Below are 26194 nucleotides of genomic sequence, written 5' to 3'. Positions count from 1 at the left end.
CACACAATGAGAGTTTTAGTGTGTGTGTGTGTGTGTGTGTGTGTATGTATATATATACACACACACACACACACATATATACACATAATAAAATACATGATGAAGGTTATAGTAGAGATACTCATAGTAAAATATATCTATGAAAGAATAGAAAAGATATAGTAATAGAACATATCAATGAAAGAATAGAAGAAGAGATATAGGAATAGAAGAAAGGTATAGGAGATATAGGAGAGCAATAGGACAGGGGACGGAAGGCACTCTAGTGCACTTGTACTCGCCCCTTACTGACCTCTTATACAGAACAGCTAATGAAAAGGCAGCCTTGTGAGGGCTAGTTTCTTGGTGATATAGCACACAATAAACAATTTTATCACTTTAACATTTAATAGTATTTTCAGCTAGAACAAATAAAATTAAGAGAAAATAATGGGTTTTAAATTTATATATAGTCATCTAAATTCCAAGTCAAATTTTAACAAAAAAAATGCTCATTGAAATTGGGAAATATTATTTGGCAAACTTTAAATCTAAACAAATAAATATAAAGTGATACTTAAACTAATATAGTCAATTCTTTAAGTGTGTGTTTGAAATTGCCAGAGAGAATGCAAAAAAGAAATGCTCACAGCAATCAGCAGAAATATACATTTAAAGCCATTAGAATGCTTTCTGTGAGGTCAGTCAAGAAACTTATAGAAATAAAACAGCTTTATTTAAACAACAGGAAAGACAACCTTGGATATAAGATGAACTCCTGAAATTTTTTTTCAAAAAAAGTCTTAGAAATACAGAAAAATTTGATACATGGTCTGGCATTTTTATCTTGTCAATTAAGATTATCAAAACCATTGGAGACAATTATTTTCCCTACAAAGATCAACACAAAAATAAATATATATGGTTGTGCCTATAGTTTTCCAGCTACAGATAGTGTTTGACTTATGACAATTGTGACCAGAATTTCTGTTACTAAGCAGGGCACTTGTGAATCATGCAGAATTTTATGACCTTTTCTTGCCATGCTTAAGCAAATCACTGGTTATTAAGAGAAGAGCCGGGGTGGCGCAACAGGTAGAGTGCTGTACTGCAGGCCACTGAAGCTGACTGTAGATCTGTAGGTCAGTGGTTCAAATCTCATCACCGGCTCAAGGTTGACTCAGCCTTCCATCCTTCCGAGGTAGGTAAAATGAGGACCTGGATTGTGGGGGCAATATGCTGGCTCTGTTTTTTAAAAAAGTGCTATTGCTAACATGTTGTAAGCCGCCCTGAGTCTAAGGAAAAAGCCGGCATAAAAATCGAATAAAATAAAATAAACAAACATGTGGTCAATTATTCAATTCCTCATTGAATTTCTTCTCAAAAGCTGGCTGAGAATGATACAAATGAAGGTCACATGACTCCAGAACACGCTCAGCTGATTGCCAAGCACCTGAATTTTGATCACACGACTGTGAAGATGCTGTGATGGTCATAAGGACAAGAAACGGTTTTAAGTGATTTTTTTTCTCAGTGCTGTTGCAACTTTGAAGGGTCACTAATTGAATTGTTGCAAGTCAAGAAGTCCTCATTTATCCATTGCCTTGGGCAACAGCTGTTACAATGATAAAAATTCCCCATGTTACTTTCACACCTCCTTCAATCTATTGTTTGCTGTTTTTCAGCCAATACTCATTTTCCATCCCGCAGTGTGTCCAAACAAGCTATCTCCTAGGTTGCTTTTGTTCACAGCACGCTAGGGCTCTAAAAAGTGCCAACTGAAAGTCAACAAGTCTCATTCTGTGACCTCATTTGATTAGATCTCTCTGCCAACTCATGCTGTTGCCTGACACTGACAAGATCCTAATCAGTTTCACTCACAAGTTTTTTCTTTGCCTCCTAAACAACTTGCATCTCACAACCCAGAGCATGCTAGACCAACAGCTGGTGCTGGTCATGGGTGAAATGCTACCAGTTAAGCCCAGTTCAGATGTACCAGTAGCAGCAGGCACTGGTGGTTCAGAGAACTGGTAACGGAGGCAGTGTGATGTTGGATGCCACCATTTTCTTTTTTTAACCTTCTGTGCAAAGCCTTCTGCGCATGCGCAGAGGGTGAAAAAGCGCATGGGCGAACAGAGTGTGAGTGAAAAAGCACGAAGCGTGCACTTCTGAACTGGTAGGAAAGGTAAGTAGATTTCATCGCTGGTGCTAGTGCATTCCTTTCCACATGTATTCCCCACTGTGTGTCTGCTTATTCGCTTGTAATCCATTTTTCACCTATGAATGTAAAGACAAACATTAATTCTATTCTTGCTAATTATCCAATGCCAGGGTGAGTTTTCCAAAGAGCAGGTACTGAGGAGAAAGAATGATAAGATTTGTTCTTTTATCCATCTTTTTAATGAGTTCCATAAGCCTCCTTCACCATTTGGGCTAACCCAGCTTATATTGGGGTCATATATGTCTGACGATGTAATGCAAAGAAAAGTTGGAAGTAAAATCATAAGCTCAGTTGTAGTCATGTGATAGTCAAGCTTTCAGGACCAATTCTAGTTGTTAAACAAGAACTGTCTGTACATACACTTACAAACCAGAAACTATAACCTTAAAAATATAATAAATAGTTGACACTGTGTTATAAATTAATTAATTACTATATAAGGCATTACATCAGATTTGTAAAATTAATTCTCTACTTACATGACATTGAGAATGGCAACTTTTCTGTCACACTCTATTCCAAGGGAGGTACATTATGCTGGGGATGAATCACTTTAGCCCATAAGGTTCAGGAGGGAAGTGTTTTTAATACGGTAGGAAAGTGAACACAAGAACAAGGGGACACAATCTGAAGTTAGTTGGGGGAAAGATCAAAAGCAACGTGAGGAAATATTATTTCACTGAAAGAGTAGTAGATCCTTGGAACAAACTTCCAGCAGACGTGGTTGGTAAATCCACAGTAACTGAATTTAAACATGCCTGGGATAAACATATATCCATCCTAAGATAAAACACAGATAAATAGTATAAGGGCAGACTAGATGGACCATGAGGCCTTTTTCTGCCGTCAGTCTTCTAAGTTTCTATCTTATGCCATGTATTTTGCCACAGAAACTAGGTTAAGAGATTTGGGTTGGAATGAATTTTTATGTTTACCAGAGAAAGAGTAACAGATAGTCTTTTTACAGTAACCTGCCTTCACAAGGTTTACTGTCTAATATATCCTACTGAATTGTGCTCTTATTCACAGGCATTTAGGAGGTTTGGGGGAGTGGGGAAGAATGTATATACTAATGATTCAAAGAAGTACATTAATCCATTGACAATTTCTTGAGGACTGCATTCAATATTGACTAATCTGACTGACCATGCTCCTATCCCTGTAGATTCAGGGAAGATGCTTTGGGGCTTGAAAGATGTTGGTGTGCATGTTCGTGAGTGTAGAAGTAGGGTCTTTTTTTAAAAATAACTTTTAAAATTGATTTTAAAATATAAAACACACACACAACATACAACAAGTGCTAAGTGATTTGTGCCCACCACCAGACAACATCCGTACCCCTCCACCAGAATGGGGGCATATTTTATATATACCATTTTAACTCAAGAGCAATATATCTATTTACATATTATAAAGTGATTCCAATTTATTCCTTGCAGCTTGGTCTCGAATTCAGTGTAGAAATAGGGTCAAGTCCAAAGTGATAGCCAGAAACAGCTGGGATAGGAGAAGGGGTTCAAATTCCACTTGACTTATTGATGGCAGATAAAGCCTTGCAAAGTAGTCAAAGTGAAGCCTTACTTGTTGGTTTGAAACAACGGTCCCCAACCCGTGGCGCGGCCTACTACTGGTCATGGCATATTTGTGGACCAGCGCACAGGCACATGCATGCAATTTGACTCGCGCAAGTGGCAGGCCACGTGCAGTTGAGCTCCGTGTGCATGCGCATTGGCCTGCCACTTGCTTAGCCCAGTTACTCTCCAACCAGCCTAGCTGCCATGCTGCAAAAGTTGGGGACCGCTGCTTTAGAAGATCTACCCCATCTGGCTAGTAGGTAGCAACAGAAGCATTCCTAATTATTTTCTTAGTTTGATGCTGGGTTGAGAGGGTTTTTTAATAAAGAATATTGGACACACAAGGAATTTGTCTTTGGGGCACATACTCTCAGTGTACATAAAAGAAAAAGATACATTTGTCAAGAATCATGTGGTACAACACTTAATGATTGTCATAGGGGTCAAATAACAATGAAGAAACAATCAATATTAATAAAAATCTTAGGATAGAAGATGATGAGAAAAAACTAGTAGAAATAGAAGTGCAGATTTAGTAAAACGTTAGACAGTGTTGAGGGAATTATTTGTTTAGTACAGTGATGGCGTTAGGGGGGGAAACTGTTCTTGTGTCTAGTTTCTGTGTTTGCAATTGTGTGAATATTTATGCAGATAAAAGGTATCTGTTACTTTGAAGAACTTTAATTTTGCTCCTCTGCCATGTCAAGTTGGTCCAAAATAAAGCAGAAGTCTTCTATGATTTGATTGTGGATGAGAAAATTTACTTGATTTTTCTAAGAGATACATACATTCAGAGAAGGTAGGCCAGCTAGTATGCCTCGACTTTCTGCTGCTTGAGTACTATGTAGGAAGTGGTATGATTATGATTCATAAAAAGATTTTATCAGGGTGCCTGTGAGAGACCTGGTTCATATTGTGGTTGTACAGCTGGAGATAGATTTGAGGTTTTGTTTGTCTATCGGCTCTACACTTGTGTAACAGAATACCTCATTGAGCTGACAGTTCTCCTGCCCTTGAAGTTTATTTATTATTTATTTATTTATTAGACTTGTATGCCGCCCCTCTCCGGAGACTCAGAGCGGCTCACAACAACAAAACACAGTACATATCCAATGATTAAAAAAAACAACAGTTTAAACCCTTAATATAAAAACAGTCATACATACCAAACAAACCATACATAGAACGAAACGGCCCGGGGGAATCAATTTCCCCATGCCTGACGGCAGAGGTGGGTTTTAAGGAGTTTGCGAAAGGCAAGGAGGGTGGGGGCAGTCCTGATCTCCAGGGGGAGTTGATTCCAGAGGGCCGGAGCTGCCACAGAGAATGCTCTTCCCCTGTGTCACGCCAGACGACATTGTTTCATCGACGGGACCCGGAGAAGGCCAACTCTGTGGGACCTAATCGGTCGCTGGGATTCGTGCGGCAGAAAGTGGTCCCGGAGATAGTTAGTGCTGGAGACCTCTATGGTTATGATGTTAATATCCATATTGGATTGGTTTGTCTGAGCTGTGGCTATATGCATCTGTCCAACATAAAATATTATCTTATCGATAACTTTGTTTTTATCAGAGAAGTATTCCATAAGTGGGGAAACCTCAAGTTTTCCTGTTGTTTTTATTGAACCACCTCTGCAGGGAGATTGATTTAATTAAGATGGCCTATTATAAAAAAGGTTGCGTCAAATTGGATTCTATTAAAACTAGGAGGTGTTTGAGACAGAATTCACTAGAGATTTGTTGATGCCATGGTTGGTGCCTGGAAGAGGAATTTCAGTAAGACAAATTGTACCAAGTGCTCTCTCTGAATTATTTCAAAACTTGTCCTGTGGTATGGGGGCTATCTGATTTTTAATTTCTTGATTTCAATAAAGGAGACTATTTGTAGCTCAGGATTGAAATGAGAGGTCCTTAGTGCTCTCTGAGCTTGGCTGTTTTCTTGCAGATATTTCATTACCCAAACTAAATAGCATCATCAGTGCATCAAGGACCCCTAATATCTTTATTTTTTTAAATTAAAAAACTGTAAACTACTGAAAGGCTATGGTATTTATTGTTATAACAAGTTAAGTAAGAGTTTTAAAAATTTATGATGCTTGAACATTATATTAAGAGCAATTAAAAACTTGGATATGTGGAAGAAAAAATGCTTTTACTGGAATATTGGAAACTATTAGATAATAGGCAATAATTTAACATTTCAATTAAAAAATAATCATACATTGTAACTTCCACTATGTTTGAAGAGGAAACTTTTTAACATGGAAAAATTGTAGCCCACATCTCTTATGAGAATGTTCAGGGGTTCCAGACCTCCTTTATTCTCATTTCTCCCCAAACTATTCGCAATAAAAAGGCTTAAAAAAAAAAAAGAGGCTCTTCTATAATTGAAGATCCTGAATTTCCAGAGTCCCCATTTATACAAATGGCCTCAGACAATAGAGGTTATTTCTGTAAACACCCATCTTTCTAATAACTTACAAAACATTGCTGGACCAGTGGTCCAAAAAGGATGATTAGATGATACTACAATAATTTTCCCATTTTCCTCTCTCCAGTGCAGCTACTTGCTTACTTCTAAAAATAAGAAACCTTTCTTCCTACCTCCAATTCACAAGTGGGCATCTACGGTAATTTTTTTTAAAAAAATGTTTTAATATTACTTTTCATTAAAATAATGAAAAAATAAAGCTCTGCTTTTGTAAATACAATACACTTTTAGTATTTTAGCAATTATTCAACATAACACCCATCCCCAGACAATAATCCATAAATTATCACCCAGTGTGTCTTCAATGCAGCATTTTAGAACCTACTTATTTCATCACATTATTCTGCTGAAATTTGGTCATACTCTCTATTTGACATTTTGATAATACAATTTCATTAATTAAATTTTAAATATTGTTATTAATGCAGTTCTTGTATTTTTAATTTTTTAAAAATGTTTTAAACGCATGGGGCCTTTTACAACAGACATTTTTTATAAGGATCTATCTTGTCAAATCATATACATGGAATTATCTAATGTGATAAACAATTTTATTAGAAACCTGTTTCCAGAACAATTTTAACTGTACAATAACTTGACAAAGCAAAATGCCAGAAGAGGGCAAAAAGGATGGAAATAATTGAATTACAACCAGGAAATTCACTATGAAGATCTCAACAAAGGCAAAGGTCTTGAGCAAAACTCTGTCTGTGATTTTGTGGAGTTAGATATACATTTAGAGCATAAATAAACAATGCGAAGAGAAATCAATGTGGAGAAGCAACATCAACATGAACATTAAGCATCATTGTTGAATTATGAACTTTTTGGTTGAGGTAGTACTTTTAATATGCTATGGATTCAGAAAGGTAATGTAAAGAAAACAAGTGTAAGTCCCTCCTCCCATAACATGAAGTTTCACAAACAATAGTAAGAGCACGTATATATTGCAATTTTATTTCTTCTGCTCAAACAAAACAGCGTTAGCATTTAAGAAATTTTAAAATGACACAATATGGTAAAAATAGCAGAGAATTAACTGAGAAACTCAAAAAGAAGTAAAACTAAATGCATGAAATTGTAACATTCATTAATGTTTCATCTTCAGTTTTGATTGACACTTGATGCTTGCAAACCTTTTAAACAATAAACTTTTTTCATGACAACTCTGAAGAGATTTCAGCACCAGCACTAAAATTTGTACATTCAGTTTGTATTCAATTGACTTATTAGCCATTTGTGTATGATAGGACAGGTTTATTACAGATCAGATCACAGTGTTGAGGAAAGCATTGCCTCCCTGGAATTAAACGTGATCCCCTAAACCATATTCAGCTTAAGGCATCTACTTACAAAAGCACAGAAACCATCATTACATTTTCAAAGAAGAATTATTAAAAGAATCTAATAACCTGTAGCTAATTTTACTTACAGGATTATCTGGCAATGGCATAACTGTCACTATTACAGCCTGATTTAATAGTTTTAACTAAACTGAGATTCCTGAAATGGTTCAGTTCAGGATCGTGTTAACTATGCATGTTGAAAGACAAGGTCTCAGTTTCATTTTTTTCTTTTTCCCTTTACACAGAACTCATTAATTTTAGACCAAGGCACAAAACGTTTAGTGCATTAACCAGTTTCATTCACAATCTAGTAACTTAATGTTCTTACCTTTGGACCACTTACATGTTTAAGATTCTTGCGAGCCCATCTTTGAATTTTCTTTACAAACAAAATCAAACATGATTTCTGACAGGAATAAGCATTTTAGCTTATACTGCTTAAACATACATTATTTTCGAAAGATGAAAATGCCTCCTCTTAATTTCAAGCAATTATTTGAGATTTAAATGCCTTCAATTAAAGAATATGGAAAAAATAATTTAAAGCCATGGCCACTGATTACATGTTATAAGCCATATTTCTGAGGGAAAACTAGACTGTTTGAAAACGGCCAAAATGGGCTGTTTATTTGCTTTGGTGTTCAATACTAAGGGAGGATATGCTAGTTAAAGCTTTCTTGTGAACTAACCTGAATATTAACTGAGTAAATTAAGAAAGCAAGTAATTAAGCTCAAACATTATTTTGAAATCAGCATAGATCATAAAACCAGAAGGAGAATTTAAGATGTAATCAGGAATACATACCATATTTTTCGGAGTATAAGACACCCTGCACACACGCACACACACACACACACACACACAAAGAAGGTGAAAATTTTGGTGTGTCTTATACACCAAATGTAGTCCTGCATTTTTAGCCTCCGTGCATTGTGCTTTTTGGCCTCCAAATGCTCTGCAAGGATCACCACAGCACACTGCTGCTGATCACCACCTCCAAGCATTGTGTTTTCAGCCTCTGCACATTGCTTTTTCAGCCTCCACACACCTTGTTTTTGGCCTCCACGCATCACATTTTCAGGAGGTTCTAGGCAGCAGGGATCGATGGCGGTCAAAAATGCAATAAACCAAAAATGCAATGCACAGAGGCAAAAAATGGGGCATATGGAGGCCGAAAACACAATGCGTGGAGTCGGTGATCAGCAACGGGTTTAAAACAGAGCATTCGGAAGCCGAAAATGTGATGTGTGGAGACCAAAAACACGAGGCACAGAGGCCAAAACGCGAGGCACAGAGGCAACTATAATCTGTGGAAGTGGCAGTCCCGACTGTCTGGAACAGCTGATTGGGGGCATTCCAGAAGGCCTATCCACCCACCAATCAGCTGCTCATGCTTAATCAGGCTGTGATAATGTGCTGATGCTGACTAGGCTGTTTGCTATTTGCTGCAAGGACATTAGCCAGGTGAATATTGGTGGATGCTGGTAGGCAGAGGCAGATTTATTTTTCTTGTTTTCCTCTCCAAAAACTAATGTGCATCTTATACTCTGGAGTATCTTATACTCAGAAAAATATGATATATTTTTCCCAAATCACAAAACAGATTACATACAAAAGTTTAAAAAATTGTGGTGCAAATGTATAAATGGGGGAAGGAGATAAAACTGGATATGTGATTTTTCTTTCCTCTAAAACTAGATTGCTACATCAATTCTTAAGACTTTTTCCATTTTTACTATTTTTTTCCTTTTTTTCCACATGTCTATATTTAATTGTGAAATAAAATCCAATGCATGATGACAAAAATAGGAGCAACCCCCAAAATACCAATAGAGTAATACTTTTTCCCCAATCCCGTTTCTTCTCACTTTACTGACAATGATCATTTACAAATTCAGGTTAAAACAAATTTTGCTAAAGTCAGTGATGGAGAAGGGTAGAAAAATAACACATGAATTAGTTATTTTAGGATCATACCAAAATGTAATTCAATGAACAAATGTAGGTAGCCAATGTGAAAATAATATGCTATTACTTTTCATTGTCTGTTTTAAAAATTTCTTCTAAGTATAATCCTGATGCTTAATGCTTAATTTTATATCAAGCTGAAAAAAGAAGCAAAAAGCAGGGTTTCAAGAACTGCTACTGAAACATTACTAAGTTTGAAATACAAATGAAATGATACAAAAAGTATTAAGTACCTGGTTCTATTTAACATGTTTACTGATAAATCACATTTTCCTTATTATTACACATGCATGCAATATAAGGAAAAATAGTGCAGCAATTAATACAAATTGTTTAAATAAAAAAGTTGCCCCAATTCCCAACCCAACACCTCCCCAAGTTTTGCCTGGGCATTAACTAGGCCTTATTGTAAAAAGGCTATTTAATATTTGTGGCATGCAAGAATGGTTTAAATTAAAAGCCAACTCTGTGGTTATTTATGTTACAAAAATGTCTGCATGCATAAATCTTAAAAGCTCAAAAACCTATGGTAAGTCTATAACAATCTAACAATTTACATTTGATCATATTGATTTGTATTCAGGAGAAGTCTCAGTTTTGGTAAAGCATATCATTTTAGGAAGGCATCTATATCTTTATAATCTGGGCAGCATTTGCATTTTTCTTTAAAAAACTTCATGAAGGCTAATCAGAGAGGCTTTGCTTATCCTAAGACTCCAATCTTCAATAGACAATGATATTCTGGATCTTTCATTCATCAATATTGGATTTTACAGTCTCTATATTGTGAATTGAAGTCATGTGTTGTTTTTAATCAAGGAAATATCTAATGTGCTAGGAAGACTACCTGAGATACAGTTGTATGTCAATCTCACTTGCTAAATTCTTTACTAAGAAAATCTCTCTGAAAAGCCTCCTTAAAGTTTTTCTCCTTTTAAAAAACTTAATACACTGTAAATATGCAGCTTCAATATTGATATGAAACATTTCAATGCACCTGCCTAACAGGCTTACGATTTTCTGCATAAATCATTGCCACAATTTAAGACTATTTTCCATCTTGTTGAAAGTCAGAAAACAGCAGCAAAAGGAAATAGTGTATCACCATATTGTTGTCTGAAAGTTCAGAATCTTGTTTTCTCCTTCTTTCAAGAACACTTTTTTTCATTATCTTCCAGCAGCTCACAAAATGTAGCTGATTTTGTGCAAGACCAGTGGTCCAAACATCTTAGTCCTAATCTTTCTACACTGTATTCGACTTGTTCAGTTCTTGTCGAATTGCTAATTTGAGCAATGGGAAAGACAAAAAGAACAGTCTGTTAACTGATGAAGAAAAATGTGAACTTATCTATTAAAATATTAAAGCTCAGATACCACCCCTTATTGCATTATAGTGTTGGATTCACAATATTTACATGTTTGATTTATCAAGTAAATAGAAAATGAAGTGGGAAGATTGTAGAAGAGTGTATTTGGACAAATAGCACTGTTTGTTTTAGGGATTATATTCAAATTGAAATTTGATGAAAACAGAGACAAAAAAATTAAAAACAATTATTCAAGATACACAGTAAAGTGAACTGAGTAAAAGAGGCATGAAAACATGAAAGGTAAATTTGAAAACATATTTAGGCTTATGCTGCCTAAGAATAATTATGACTGTATATGGGAGAAAGATTTTAGGGAATCTATTTGCTACTACTGTTCATAAGTATTAGTGAGGGAAATCCAACTGAATACTGTTGCTGCTTCTGTGACCACAGTGTGGCTGCAATATAGTAAAATATAAAAGGATCAATTAAAAGGATCATTTGAGAGCAAATGATGTCTGTAAAATTCAAGTGATGTAAGTGATGAAAACGTACATAATATACATTTTTGGGAAATCTACACACATTTCATATAAATTACAGTACAAATATATTGACTTATTTGCCAAAAATAACATTTTTCCATTATTTCAGAATGAAGTCCAAACTATCCCTATACCCAGAAGCAAAAATGGAGGTGTTTTTGAATTGCATCCCTATCTAGCTTTCTACAGTTGTGGGGGGAGAGAGGAGTCAAATAATGATTTTCTTCCTGAATTTTCTTTTAATTTTTATGGTATTATTTACTTTTATCTATAATTGTACTTAAAATTGTTTATAATTAACATGAGTCACTTCATGTGAGATAAGTGGTCATAAAAAATTTGACCAAAAGTGTATATTTGACAAATTACTGTATATTAATGAGTTTTCATTATATTTTTTCCTGTTGTAAGCTACATCTTGGGATGAGATGGTTTCAAAAATTAACTAAGAAATGAAATCATTAAATTAAATAAAACGACTGATATGAATGAGCTCCTACTAGTACTGAAAAATCATAACCTGGCCCATTCAATAAAAATTGAAATTAGGATAGTGAAAGATTGGGAAGGAAAAATGACACAAATGGAATTTTCAAACCTCTATTGCATTTCTAAAATTTCATAGGAATTCTCCTCCCTAAATAATCACAAATTTATATACTTACCATCAATTAATTCTTCTTTTAGTTTTGTCAATTCCTTCCTCATTTCCTCTAAAATATCCTTTAATAATAGAATAAGATTAAGTTTATTTTTTCCAAAGATATTCCAAACTGCCCAAAATAGTGTTTGTTCACTGGTGTAAAGGAAATGAATTTAAATTTACTGAAATTAAAAATTTTGAGAGTCTAGGTGAAACATTCCCCTTATTTTTACAAAGAATTTATATGCCTACAAATCTGTATGTTCGCATGTCCAAATTGAACAAATGTTGATAATTAGTTAAAAGATTTTTAAAGTCTTTGATGTTGGGGGCACTGTTTCTGTAGATCTTATGATAAAATATTTTAGAAGTACATAAATTCTTGGGCATTCACTGATAATTGTAACATTGTCATTTTTTCTCACAAGCACTACTGATTCAATACAGAAATAAAATAATTAAAAAGTGGATAAAAAGCCACATCAAGCTATGAAATATTATTCTAGAAGAAAATATCTACCTGTTTCAATCTATCATAGTCTAATCCTTCAGACTGTACTCCATTAGTATTTGGTTGCCCAGAAGATGCAGATTTTGGTCTAAAAACAAAAACAGTATTAAGTTAACTGCACTCTACAAATTATAACATTTCCACACTGCTTATCATGGCTGCAATTTTTCCAAGCAACTGAACAGTTTCTTAATGCATATTTGCAATTGAACATACTAACCAGGTATTATACACCTGGTTCCCAATATGGAGCCCACACTGCATGGGGGGGCAATTGGAACCTTGTTTAAACCTAGTTAATGGCCTTTTAGTAGTTCACTTTTTAAATAGTAAGAATTATATGTCATGGGGAGTAGGAGGCCTCAGGATTTTAGAAATGCTTAGGTGGGGCATGGCCAAAAAAAGGTTGGGAACCACTAGATTATAGGGATTGAGTTACAAAATAACTGAAGGGCTAACGGTTATTTTCCCAGTTGCAACTATAATAAGCTATGTAAAATTGGTTATGTCATAAAAATAAAAGTACATCTGAAAAAAATCTACATTTGACTCAATTTTCAAGATGGGCATCATTTCAAAATTTCCATTGTTTCAATATTTATTTATTTGATCAGATTTCTATGCCGCCCTTCTCCTGAGACTCAATAGCTGGTTTCCAAGAAAACCAACCACATTTTTTCTTTTCCATTCCTTAGCACATCACAAGGGATATCTTCTATGATTTATAAAAAAAAATGTAAAAGACAAAACAGTAAAGATTATTTATTTCTTCTTTTCTCTTTATGGTTTAAATATACAAGCTACTAATCAAATCTAACTTAAAACTCTTTTATTGCAGTCATTCATGGATAATATAAATTGCTTTTAAAATAAGTGATAAATACCTTGAGATAATAGGTGATTTGCTTCCATTCATTGTATTTGTCCTTTCCCAAGGCTTTCTTGTTAATTCTGCAAGAAATAAAATGTTTAAGTTTTAGGTTTGTATACACTGGATAACTCTGAAATAATTTATCATGCTTAAAGAGAATAGTGTTTTGTATTACTTTGAATAAATCACTACTTGACAGAATTAAAATGTAGGCCAAACCAAAAAACTTTGGTTGTTTCAAACTTTGAACAAAGGAAAATCCAGATGAACAAGAAGGACTAGGCTGGTATATGTCTCCCCAGTTCCTCTATCAACTGCCCTCATTATAGCATATCCTAATAGCCTACTAGCCCTCATTTACCCAGCAACTTATCTTTTTACCCTCTTTTCAACTGCTTAACCAAGTTCAGAACCTTGTACTCTTTTTAAAAAAAAATAGTCTTTGTTGATTATTTACTTTCAAGACAAACAACATAGACAAACATTCACAAATACAAACCATAAAAAACATATGCGTAGAAAAAATAAAATACAGTACATACATATTTCTATCTTATCATAAGTATAATAATTAACAAAAATGTGACAAATATCCTGTTGGCTAATGTTTTGAACATCATATATAGCTTATTGTGATAGTTTTGTTAATTAAGTGATTTTTCTTTTCCTTTTAAATGATTCCTACAGGTTTCATGGTTTGGGGCCAGCCTATTTGAAGGACCACTTCTCCTCCATCACATACAACTAGTCAGGGGTGGGTCTAAATTTTTTACTACTGGTTCTGTGGATATGGCTTATTTTGTGGATGTGATTTGATGGTCACATAACTGAGTAGGCATGGTCAACTTGACATCATTCATGTCCACTCACATGATCCCCACCAAGCCACGGCCACAGGAAAAGATAGGAAAATTTCCTCTCTTTTAGCGGCCCTGCCCCACCCCATCTGCCACCCCCAAATTGTGCCCCACTGTGAGATGCGCGGAAACTGGCAGCTCTGTTGCTTCGCTCAGCCATTGTGTGCAGGGAAAAACCTTGCAAAGTAAAGAAAAACTTGTGAGTGCAAGGCAATTAACAGCTTCTCGCCTTGTGAGAAGTTTTTCTTTACTTTGAAAGGTGTTTCCCTGAACGCAACAGCTGAGAGACATGACTGGTGACTAGTATGGTGTATGGCCAACCAGACATCAGTACCGGTTTGGGGAACCATGCCAAATTTCTGCTAGCAGTTCTCTAGAACTGGTCCGAACTGGCAGCAACCCCCCACTGAGTGATTATAAATTGGTTTAAATTATTTTAGGATTTTTAGGGTTTTTAATTACATTAATTGGATTAGATGTACCACTATGTTTTTTATATTTGTTGTGAGTTCTTGGAGAGGGGCGGCATACAAATCCAATTGATGATGATGATGATGATGATGATAATAATAATAATAATAATAATAATAATAATGATAATAATAATAATAATAATAACAACAACAACTGCAACTAGTCCACCAGAGGGAAAGGCAGGATATGTCGCTCATCCCATCTATTAGTGATGTATGTCTGGTGTGATAATGGAAAAGGATCTTCTTGGTGGTTGCCCTTTCTTTATGGAATATCTTATTCATTCATTCATTCATTCATTCATTCATTCATTCATTCATTCATTCATTCATTCATTCATTCATTCATTCATTCATTCATTGGATTTGTATGCCGCCCCTCTCCAGAGACTCGGGGCGGCTAATATCATTTCCCCTTGGACATGATTTGCCCCCAACTTGTTTCTTTTCTTAAAGGCCCTGATGTCCTTGAGTCTCAAGAGTCACCTGGTGTGAGTTGGGTGAACATATAGATTTATCTAATAATAAAATAAATACATTTTTAAAAAAGGCCACCAAACCCAGTTAATGCCCTGAATGTTTGTTTGATAAATACATATTAGAAACCTTTTAATAAACACTTTAAATATATAAATGCATTGAATTAAAAGGTATACATACAATGATTCTGCTTTCTTAAACCAAGAGCTCTGAATATAAAGTTACATATTTTTTCTTAGATAAACCATATTAAAATAAGCAAAAATCTCTCCCCAACTTCAAAATTATTTACCACAATTTATGTCACATATTTTAATACTGTACAATAGAAAATTGTCAGCTATGCAAACTTATGCTACACAATTTATACAGCTTACCAGGTGTGCTTGTTGAAGGAGGCTTGGGAGCTAAAGGTTCTGGTTCTTCCTGTTCAATGGGACAAAAATATAATATTTTACCAATCTGATTAAATTTGCGATTCAAGGAAAATGGCTCAAAATTTCAAACCAACATATAAATCATAATTCTAAAATCTCAAGTTCTACTGAATTTTAAATATAGACACCATGATGATGATTATAACAATTTAATTTAATTGCAGAAGGTCGTATGTAGCTTGCCAGAGTATTTTCAACTTACATTTTTTTCTTCTTTTGTTTCTGTCTCTGATGACCCCTTTTCAGCAATTCTTCTCCTTCAGGTAAGGATGAAAGAGTATTTGGTTACTATCTGCCAATATCTGATTTTCTTATTCATCTGTTCTAAATACTGATAAGAAAAATGATAAAAGAACAAGTCTAGGTGGTATCACAAGACTTGGTGATACCACTTTTAATTCTGTGAAAATTTAGCTGGGTCCCAGTTTTGTGTAAGGGTTAAAGGCACTAGGAGGCAGTGTGTTCTAATCCTTAGTTGTGCAAACTAAGGCATCTCAGCCCTAGGAGGAACACAATGACAACTACTTCCAAAAAACTTTCCCAAAAATATTACACTTACTTCTCCAGATATCTCATCAAGAATCACAAATTCATTCAAAGGTGCATACATTAAAAACACTATAGTTAAATTCTTACCTTCTTGCAAGTAGAGCACTCATTTCCTCCATTAATCCACTTCCTCCAAGTGGCAGTGGCCCATTTCCACGACTAGTATCTGTTTTGGGTGAAGCAGAATTTGCTCCTCCACTTGGAACAGGAGAATCTTCATTCTATAAGTGATATGAAGAAAAGCAGTGATGACAGTGGTATTATTATTAAGAACATATAGTTGACACATCACATTTCAAAATAGCCCAGAAACACTTTTTAAAACAATTAATCTGGATTTGGCTATGGAAAAAACACAGCTGCCATTGTATTGTATCTAAACATTACATATTATACTTAACATGGAGGGTTTTATAGATACTTCTTGCCATTATTGTGAAAATCTGAAACTAAGTTTTAAAAGTGAATTTTAAAACTTGAATTTGAATTATACTTACTCGTGATACTTTTCTGAGTTTGGCTCCAGCAAGAGCAGCAGCCAGTCCTGTTAAAGGTCGATAATCTTCATACATCATTCCCATGGAAAAGCCAGTAGCAGGGAGAGGAGGTGCAGGAGGTGGAAGAGGCACCTGAGTAGGAAGGGGAGGAGGTGGTGGTGGAGGTGGCCCTAAAGATGGAAGAGGTGGAGGAGGTGGTGGTCCAGGGGGAGGTGGGACTGCTGATGGGGACTGAACAGGGCCAGATGGAAGTGGGGGAGGAGGAGGAGGGGGTGCAGGTGGTCCTTGTGTAACACCTGGTGAAAAATACATACATACATATAGAAACCAAATGCAGGAATTGAGATACTAAGTAAAATTCAACAGAACTAATTCTCTATTACTTCAAATGAAAAAAACACTTTATATATACTAACGTGGCTTTCATTAGGAAACCGATGAATATCATTTCAGAAAAACATCCAGCCCTAATAATTCATATGTTTCAACTAACATAAACAATTTAGTTTGGAAAAACAACAGTACAAATTTCTTAAATACAATAATGATGAAAATATTATTTATGCCAGGTGTAACAATGGAAAAGCTTTATTTTTAAACTAAATTACAGCAATATCATAACATAATTCGTGCCTTCTTTGTATAGCTAAAAAAGTGCATTGTCCATTCCTCCAATTCTATCACTTTAAATACAAAATACCAGAAAGTAAGTAATATTTCCATTTCCATTCATATTTCATGCTTTTGGTTTTTTCCCAGAAGTATTAATAAAACATATTAATAAAACATATTAGTGTGTTAGAACTTTTCAATCTGTTGATGAAAGGATTATTTTCCCCAATAGCATCAATGAAAACAAAAATATTCTATAATTGGGATATAGTCTTGTCTGGAAATATACATTATTGCACGACTGTCAAACTCGATCATGGTACGTGACATATGATGATTTTTTTTGCCTTTGTGGAGCTAGGGTGGACATGGCCAGCACGTGATGCATCTGGCCTGCAGGCTGCCAATTTGACAACTCTGCATTATCACAACTCTGAAGGTTTGCCTAATCTTGAACTATGGCTTACTTGGAAAAAAGAGATCCTTATGTTTATCTCAAAAAATACCCCCATGTGGTGATATTTACCCGATAGGAATATGACCTTGTATTTATGATATTTTTCAATTAATTAAATGGCAGAAAAATTAAGCACATACAAACATTTTGGACATTTCACAACTTCCTTATTTTAATTAGAGTTGCCAACCTCAAAGGCAAGAAATCCTGAAAGTTTATTTTCACCAACAAATATGTATTATGTGACATTTGTGTACATATATATATACACCGTATTTTTCAGAATATAGTGCACACATATCCCCAAAAAGAGGGTGAAAACATGGGTGCATCTTAGACACTGAATGTAGCCCTGCCCAGCCACCCCACCCTTTGGCTTCTGCTTCCCAGCAATTTGCCTCCTTGCAGCAAACAACGTAGAACCTTATTAGCTCAAGCAACTGATTATCGACCTCCCGACCATCAGCTGAGACAGGCTGCAGGCAGATGGCAATTGGCTCTGGCAATCCCTGCAGCCTGAAACTATTAGCTACTTGTGCTAAAACTGAAAGTAAAATTAAAACTGCAAGAAGACACATTGCTGGAAGGTAGAGGCAGATTTTTATTTTCTTGTGCTAATCAGGCTGTGCTGAAGTGGCTGTTGTTTGCTGCAAGGAATATATAACTATAAATGCCTACAGAATGTTAAAATTATTAGATTTATTTTTTAAAGATTTCTTTATTATTGTTCTAGACAACATAAAATGAAGTTTTTTAAAACAAATATTTGATCTGAAGAGGCCCAGTGTTATTGTATCTTCTTTTAAATAGCAGAGAATAACTATTCTTCCAGAAAGCCACATCAATTTTAACAGCATCTGTACAAGTATAGTCTGAAATGTAAGTGTCCTGTTGTAGTGTTAAGATAAGGTAGCTGAGTTAATCATGTTTGGAACAGATAATAATAATGATGATAATAACAGAGTTGGAAGGGACGTTGGAGATCTTCTAGTCCAACCCCCTGCTTAGGCAGGAAACCCTACATTACTTCAGACAGTTATCCAACATCTGCTTAAAAACATCCAATGTTGAGGCATTCACAACTTCTGGAGGCAAGCTGTTCCACTGATCAACAGTTCTGACTGTCAGGAAATTTCTCCTTAGTTTTAAATTACTTCTCTCATTGTTTAGTTTCCACCCATTGCTTCTTGTTCTACCCTAAAGATCTATTTAAATAATTGGGAGGAGTTAATGTGACCACATTATGGCATTAATATACTGCCATAATGTACATTTCTCCAATTTTTTGCTATTTCTATGAGTCAGGCACACATGCAGAGAAATACACATCAAAGAATGTATATCATCTGTACTATTTGTTTGAAGGCAAATTGCTGAGATGCAGAGGCAGAATTTTTCCCTTTGTTTTTCTCCCCCCCAAACAAAAGTATGTTTTATACTCTGAAAAATATGGTACATACTTGTGTGCGTGTGTATGTGTATCTGTACGTGTGTTATCTATACTTTCTCTTCAAAGTAAAAAAGGATCCATATTATATTAATTAAATTTGTTAAATTAACTGATTCTCAATTTGTTAAATTAACTGATTCTCCATCCATACAATTGCACAAACACATAAACAAAAAGAATTTATCTGAATAAAGCTGTTTTATAAGCATAAGACTATGTATGTTCACTCTGTGGTTAAATCCCATAAAGTTTAATACTGCTGTTTTTCCTGGATTTCCCCCCGAAATTAGGATATGAAATCATGGCAGGCAGACTTTCCATTACAGACACTCTATACAGTGACCAAGGTCTTCATACCTGTTCCTTCTTGAAGAGTTTCCTCTACCTCTATTACAACATTTACTGTAAACGTAAAATAACTCTCTCATTTCAATCCCATTTGGAGAAGAAGAAAAAAATCTCATCTTCCTTTCGGGTAAATATGATAGAACAACAATTAATTTGTCACAAAATTGATTTATAAAAACATATCAGTTAGATTCCTAAGAATTTTCAGCTAAATAGATTACATAAGAAGAGCTTAAAGTTATCCATATATACAAATGGCATGCTGTCCATCTGTCTGTCTATCTCTCTCCATTTCTAATTCACCTTATTCCCTATTGATAACGGAGTATCAATGGAAAGGTTCTCAAAAGAAACAACTAAGTAAATCTAAATATTTAAAGGAATATTAAAATATAATTAATTCACTGTTAGAATTTTTCATTTACCATAATCAAGTTTTATGTTTACTTTCAGTAAGTCCCTTTCCCACAAATAATAGTTCAAAAACAATTTGAAAAAATAAGCCAACCATTCTTCCAAAGTGTTTTTCCAAAGTAAGACACTGATAAATTTAACATTTTGCTAAATTTTGGTTGGATATATGAAGATTAGGAGAGCTTTAAAAGTGTTAGTTCTTCAGAATAAATCAAGTTTGGGATGCAAATTAGTTTGAGTGCATTTTTTAATTAGTTAATTAGTATCAACATCAGAAACCTTACCCTGCTGAGACGTAGGTTCAGCCGGCTGAGAGGCTGTCTGCAAGACTGGCTCAGAAGCAGAGGAGTCTCCCAGCACAGAATTTAGAGAGTTCTCAACAAAGGCAGGGGGAGCTGCAGAGGGAGAAGGGAGAACACTAGGCTTGGATGAGGGAGCTGAGGCATTAGGGGAGGTTGGAGAAGAAGCTTGAAGTCCAGAGACTGAGAGAGGTTGAAAGGAAGATGGTGGTAGTGGTGCTGGACCTGAGGTAGGTGGTGAAGAAACTGAATAATTTGCCAATTCCGGAAGACCATTAGGTGCAGTGGGGGACATCTGAGATAACTGAACAGTGACAGGGATTGGGATAACAGGCTTGGGGCCAGTGGCTTTGCCTGGAGGGCTGCTAATCATTACAGGAGGTGAAGGAGGAAGGGGTGCAAAACTTGAAGCTGACCAAGTAGTTGACTTGGTAGTTGGAGGCAAAGAAGGAGGGGGGTTTACAGGTGAAGGTGGTTGAGAATTTTTATTTACTGGACGAGGAACCGTAGCATAATGGGGAAGAACGGGGTGGAAGGCAGAGCCCAAAGATGTAGCAAAACGTGATGCAGAGTGCCTTAGTGGTGGTGTAGGGGGGGAGGAAACTGACTGTGCAGAAGTCACTACAGCATAGTCCGGAGTAGAGTCTGACATTGCTTTAGCATATGAAGGAGGTGGTGCTGAAGGAGGCTGGCAACTGGCATATTCAGGAAGTGAAGGATTATACAGGGAGTTGTCAAAAGATGGAGCTGGACAGAAGATAGCATCAGCAAAGGCAGGATAAAAGAGGAGAGAAAGAGAGAGAAAAAGGGAGCTAATGAAGCAACAAAACCAGCATTCAAACGATATTTACAATGCAGACTATAGTTAGTACCAGAGGATTAGGCACAGGTAAATTACTGTTAGGCGAGTTTATACAGTATCCTTTTTTAATTCATTTTTGCTTTTCAAATTTGCATCAATATCTAAAATAACAACATTACTCTATAAAAGAAGCTGCCCTACAGAATATACTTTCAAACTGTAATCATAAAAACTGGTTGGAATTAACACTAATGAATTATTTCATTTATTTATTTACACAGCTGCCTTATTCAGCACATGACTCAGGATGATCCACATCAATAATAATGAAAATTAAAACCAAATAATAAAATAAATATTAAAAACATAAATAACAACATACAAGCACACATACATGCCAAGAAAACATATGATCCTATGGAAAATACCAGTCTTGGACACTAAGTTGTGTGGAGTGACCATGGAGATTCTGCAGTGTGAGAAGGACCATTCCAGCTTTGAAGGGTTGCTGAACGTGTGGTCACTAACAATAGCACATTTCCTGGATCCAGCCATATGAGTTTGCCTAATCATAAAGTATAGTAACGTTCCCCAAGAAGGGAAAGTTGGAGACAGGCCAGAAATTATCTAGCATGGACAGATTTCAAGATTAGCTTCTTGAGGGGAGGGTAAACTACTGCTATCTTAAACATAGGGTGGGACCTCTCTCTCAATCTCAAAAAACTATTCACTTGGACACAGTCACTTCCTATCTCCCACGTATCTTAAGTAACATCCCAGGAATCTTAAGTAACTAAAAAAAGACATGGATTTAAAATACAAGTGAATGCACTCACAGCTCCATATATCCCATCCATTTTTTCAAGCCTAATAGGATTAAATTCTTCACAATTAACCATGTCAAATCATGTCTCAGCTAACTGCTTAGAACCTGCACAATCAGAATCCAAATTCATGCAGTACTAAGCTATTTTATTTGAAAAATTCCATGAGAAATCCTGCCTTGTTGTCAACTCTTCCAGGTAAATCTAATAGGGGAAAAAACCAATTTGATGAACTAATTCTACCTTATTGTAAAACTATCTTAATGGAATCTCATAAATCTGTTGCCACTTTTAAAATAAGAGTGGGCCCTTCCTGAATTTCTCTCTCATTAAACCAGTGCTCCTGCCTCTCTTGTCTGATTACCTCTTCCCCTCATTCCCCAAGGTCCTCCACACATTCCATTACACTGGTATACTGGTACACTGATTATCAGCACGGAATTGAGTCATCTTAAATAGGACTATTGGATAGTAATCTGTGGGGGTAGATTAAGGTAAGAACACAAAATATATGTTTTGCTGCTACTGTTTTGTACCACAGTGTACTTTACAAAGACTCTTACCTATGTATGCTCAGAATAATTATTCTTTCTTCTAGCATTGTTCTACTCTTCCATTTTATTTCATGGAATGCTTCTGAAAATGGCATGCAGAGTCATATGGGAGGGCACACAAGACTTTGTCCTAAGTCAGCTTTGTCTTGAGTCAGCTCCAATGCGCATGCACGTGCTAGTCAGCTGATTTTCGGCCTTTGGAAAGTCAGTTTAGGCCTTTGGACAGAGGCAAAAAAAATCCAATGGACAAACCAGAACTTCGGGAAACACTTCTGGTTTGCCCATTTGGGCATTTTTTTTTCATCTACCAGCAGTGGTGGGTTCATATGGGTGTGGTCCAGAGAGCCACAACGATATGAACCCACTGATTTTCCACTATTTTTTCCCCATTGTTCATCGTCTTTGTGTGGAAGAAGCCCTCAGCTGTGCTTCGGACAAAGAATCAAGGTCAGCATTAAGACAAGGGCATGCGTAAGCTTCTTCCACATGGAGATGCCGTAAAAAATAAAATTGCCAAAAATCAGTGAGTTCATACCAGTGCGGCTCTCTGGTTCACACCGGTAGGAACCTACCACTGCCGACCAGGCTTCAGAAATGCCTGTGCGCATGCTCGGGGAGGGAAGGGGTGTGGGCACGTGCATGCATGCTAGCACACTCACACACACCCGTTTGGAACACAAACCAAAAAAGGTTAGCCATCACTGTTTTAGGCCTTAGTTAACAATGTGTCAGATCCTCAGGAACACTGCCTTGTGCCCTCTGAAACGTAAGTAGGTCCATCAGATATCCAAACCGAACTAGATGTATAAATCCCACTTCCTTATGGGGAAAATAAGTAACAAAAATTCAAGAGCAATTGAAGAGTCTTTTGTTTATAACAAGAGACAAACAGAAACACTTCCTAACTTCAGATCATGTGGCCGTTGACTTGACATTAAAACAGACCCAGAAGGTATCAGTCATTGATAAACTATATAGTATATGGTTGCTATGGTGGCCATGAATTCTTGAGCCACTCAGGTGCCAAAGGATGCAGAATAAAGTTCCACAGAACCATAGGCCTGCCATATTCTACCACTAGCCCAACAACTGAATTGAGCTGTTACGACAAGTATATTGCAGAAATGCAGAAATTACATCTATTTCCAACAGTACAAATAAGGTCTTTAGATAACTCTAAATATCTATATAGGGGACAGTGCCTCTGAAAGCAATAAAATTTTCCTGGACAGCAGCCGTTCTTTAATCCTTTCCCTTGAACTAAAGATGACGCTTGCATCCTAGGGAGACATGTTTATAAAACAGGACAACTTCTTTCTATGATCCTCAAGTTTCTATAATTCAAACCAGATTGGCCCTATCCTTCAAAATTAGATATTGAACGAGAGCCTTATTATTAGTCAAACTGATATTAAGCAGCGGTAGAGTGAGACCAGGACCAAGAAGCTAATGATCAGGTCTTGGGGTTCATAACATGGAGCTAGGAAACAGAAATGGTACATGGACACCAAGGATGCTTTCTCCAATAACCGGCTACTGCCAGTCTCCTACCATACTTCAACAATCATCTTAGGTCAGACCTTAACAGTTCTGGGGGTTAGTGTTCTTAAAGGTTTTTACAGAGGAGAGGGGTATAATTATCTATCGGAATAATATAATCTTGTCTACCAGGGCTTTGATTTAATTTAAAAATGGAACATGCAGGAGCAACTGTACCTTTCTGCAGCCACAACTATTTTCAAAACTTTCAGGACTGCACAATTGCAGCAAAAACCCACAACGTCAATAGCCATATGAATGTGGAAAAATATTATTCTGTTTACATTTGTCTCAGAAAGATTATGGGTTTATGTTCTAAACAACTCTTCTGAGTCAAAGTAATGCAACTGCACTGTAATAGTGCTAGAATATTTGTGACCCTTTTTAAATTTTCCATATTTCTGCATAAATTCGAGCTAAACATCTGCTTCTCTATACTTTTAGTGTGAAGAAACTGCCATGTTTGATTCACATTTAGCTCACATTTTGAGATACGGAGAATTCAATTGAACAATGAATGAAAAACATTATACCTGTTCATTGATTTATTAAGGAAAATGACCCAAAGCTATACATTGTACATGGCAAAAGTATGTGGGTCACGGAGCAAGACAACAAATTAAAATATGCAAGTCCTATGATTAAAAAATGGTTAAACCATATGAAAGTTGATGTTTAGAATGCGAACTCAAAGTCCTGATTTTAATCCTATAGAAATATCATGGAAGGAGCTAAAGCAGGCGCTTCATATAATGAAACCCACCATCTCCTCTCTGAGTTGAAGCTATTCTTTTCGTAGAAATGGGCTAAAATTCCTCCAAGCCAAGGATCAGGGCTAATTAACAATTATCAGAAACATTTAGATGCATTTATTTATTGCTGCCCAAGGGAGGCATATCAATTACTTAAAGCAAAGACTCATATCCTTTTGTCACACGCAAATATTTAAGCTTTAGATGATTTTCCTCAACAGATCAATGAACAAGTATACAGTAATGTCTTTGACTGCTTTATTTAACTGGGTTCTCTTTATCTAGTTTTAGCAGTTGTGTGAACAGATTTGCTTTATGCAAAAACATTGAAAATTCAAAAAAGTTCACAAACTTTTAAATATCAGCATACCTATTAAGAGGTAAATCCCACTGAGTCCAATGGAACTTTCTCTCAGATATTTACAAAAAATAAAGGCTGCTTTAGGATAATGTCATTTCCTAATAAAAATATAACCATGTACATCTGATTTGCTTGGTAGCAACTCAAATGATTTACTATTGCCTTTCTTCAAGATGAGACTTTCCAATCATCCAGCTGCTAACAAGCTTTTAGCCTCCTTAGCTTTTTAAAATCAGACAAGGTTGACTAAGGGCTGTCCACTATGAAAGACCATACCAAATTGATGCTAAAATCTCAGATTTCCTTTAAAATAAGTAGATATCACATTTCAAATAAATAATATATGACAAACAAAAAAAAGGAAAGCATTCTTCGTGAACTGAGTAGCTAAAATAATCCTACTGATACAGAAAATACAGCAGGGCAAAGGAACTGCTGTAAATTAAACATGTAAAATAGCTGTAGATCTGCTTGTCGGGAGTAATTAATAATAGTAATAATCTATTAGATTTGTATGCCGCCCCTCTCCAAAGACTCGGGGAGGCTCACAACAATAATAAAAACAATGTTACAGTGGAACAAATCTAATATTAAAAGAGAAAAAACATATTAAAAGGTAGGGTGTATTTTTTAAGATGAAATAACCTATTGTTTTAAGCAGTTGATATTCCTGAATAATGAGTAATAAGTGTGGGAAGGGAAGCTAGAAAAATATAAGCTAATAATAGCCATTTACAAAGTTGCACTAGTTAATCATGTTTTACTACAAAAAAGATTCTACAAAGCTATAAGGCAATAGTGCTACAGTACATGTACGATGAGAATGAACTTACTCTCCAGGTTTACAATCATGTGAGAAAATAAATATCCCATGGAATGTTTTGACATACTGTATTTTAATATACAAATATTTGATCATTTCAACAAATATTGATAAAGGAGATATAAGATAATAAATGTTATGAACCAATTACACTTTGAATAATTTACACCAATGAATAATTTAAATAAACATCTAGGCAATTTTTGT

At 35.6% G+C, this 26194-nt stretch overlaps 1 protein-coding gene across 3 annotated transcripts in view; it reads right to left on the bottom strand.

Moving 5' to 3' along the window:
- Nucleotides 1-7195: 7195 nt before the first annotated feature.
- Nucleotides 7196-26194, bottom strand: part of ENAH (ENAH actin regulator) — a 103770-nt gene continuing 84771 nt past the window's right edge. The window contains exons 6-14 of one of the 3 annotated variants that reach the window (XM_070734338.1): nucleotides 20318-20428; nucleotides 16753-17048; nucleotides 16343-16476; nucleotides 15909-15963; nucleotides 15647-15695; nucleotides 13473-13539; nucleotides 12598-12676; nucleotides 12100-12157; nucleotides 7196-10860 (exon numbers count right to left, since the gene is read on the bottom strand). In XM_070734338.1, coding sequence (XP_070590439.1) covers nucleotides 10823-10860; nucleotides 12100-12157; nucleotides 12598-12676; nucleotides 13473-13539; nucleotides 15647-15695; nucleotides 15909-15963; nucleotides 16343-16476; nucleotides 16753-17048; nucleotides 20318-20428 — 887 coding nt within the window. In that variant the 3' untranslated portion in view covers nucleotides 7196-10822. Of the gene's footprint in view, nucleotides 10861-12099; nucleotides 12158-12597; nucleotides 12677-13472; nucleotides 13540-15646; nucleotides 15696-15908; nucleotides 15964-16342; nucleotides 16477-16752; nucleotides 17049-20317; nucleotides 21080-26194 lie in introns of all 3 variants that reach the window. The other 2 variants (XM_070734337.1, XM_070734339.1) reach the window with 2 other exon arrangements.

This window comes from Erythrolamprus reginae, chromosome 1, assembly GCF_031021105.1.
Source record: "Erythrolamprus reginae isolate rEryReg1 chromosome 1, rEryReg1.hap1, whole genome shotgun sequence".
Lineage (NCBI taxonomy): Eukaryota > Metazoa > Chordata > Lepidosauria > Squamata > Dipsadidae > Erythrolamprus > Erythrolamprus reginae.
Note: the sequence above shows the minus strand (reverse complement) of the source record. Positions and strands in the feature narration are given on the sequence as shown.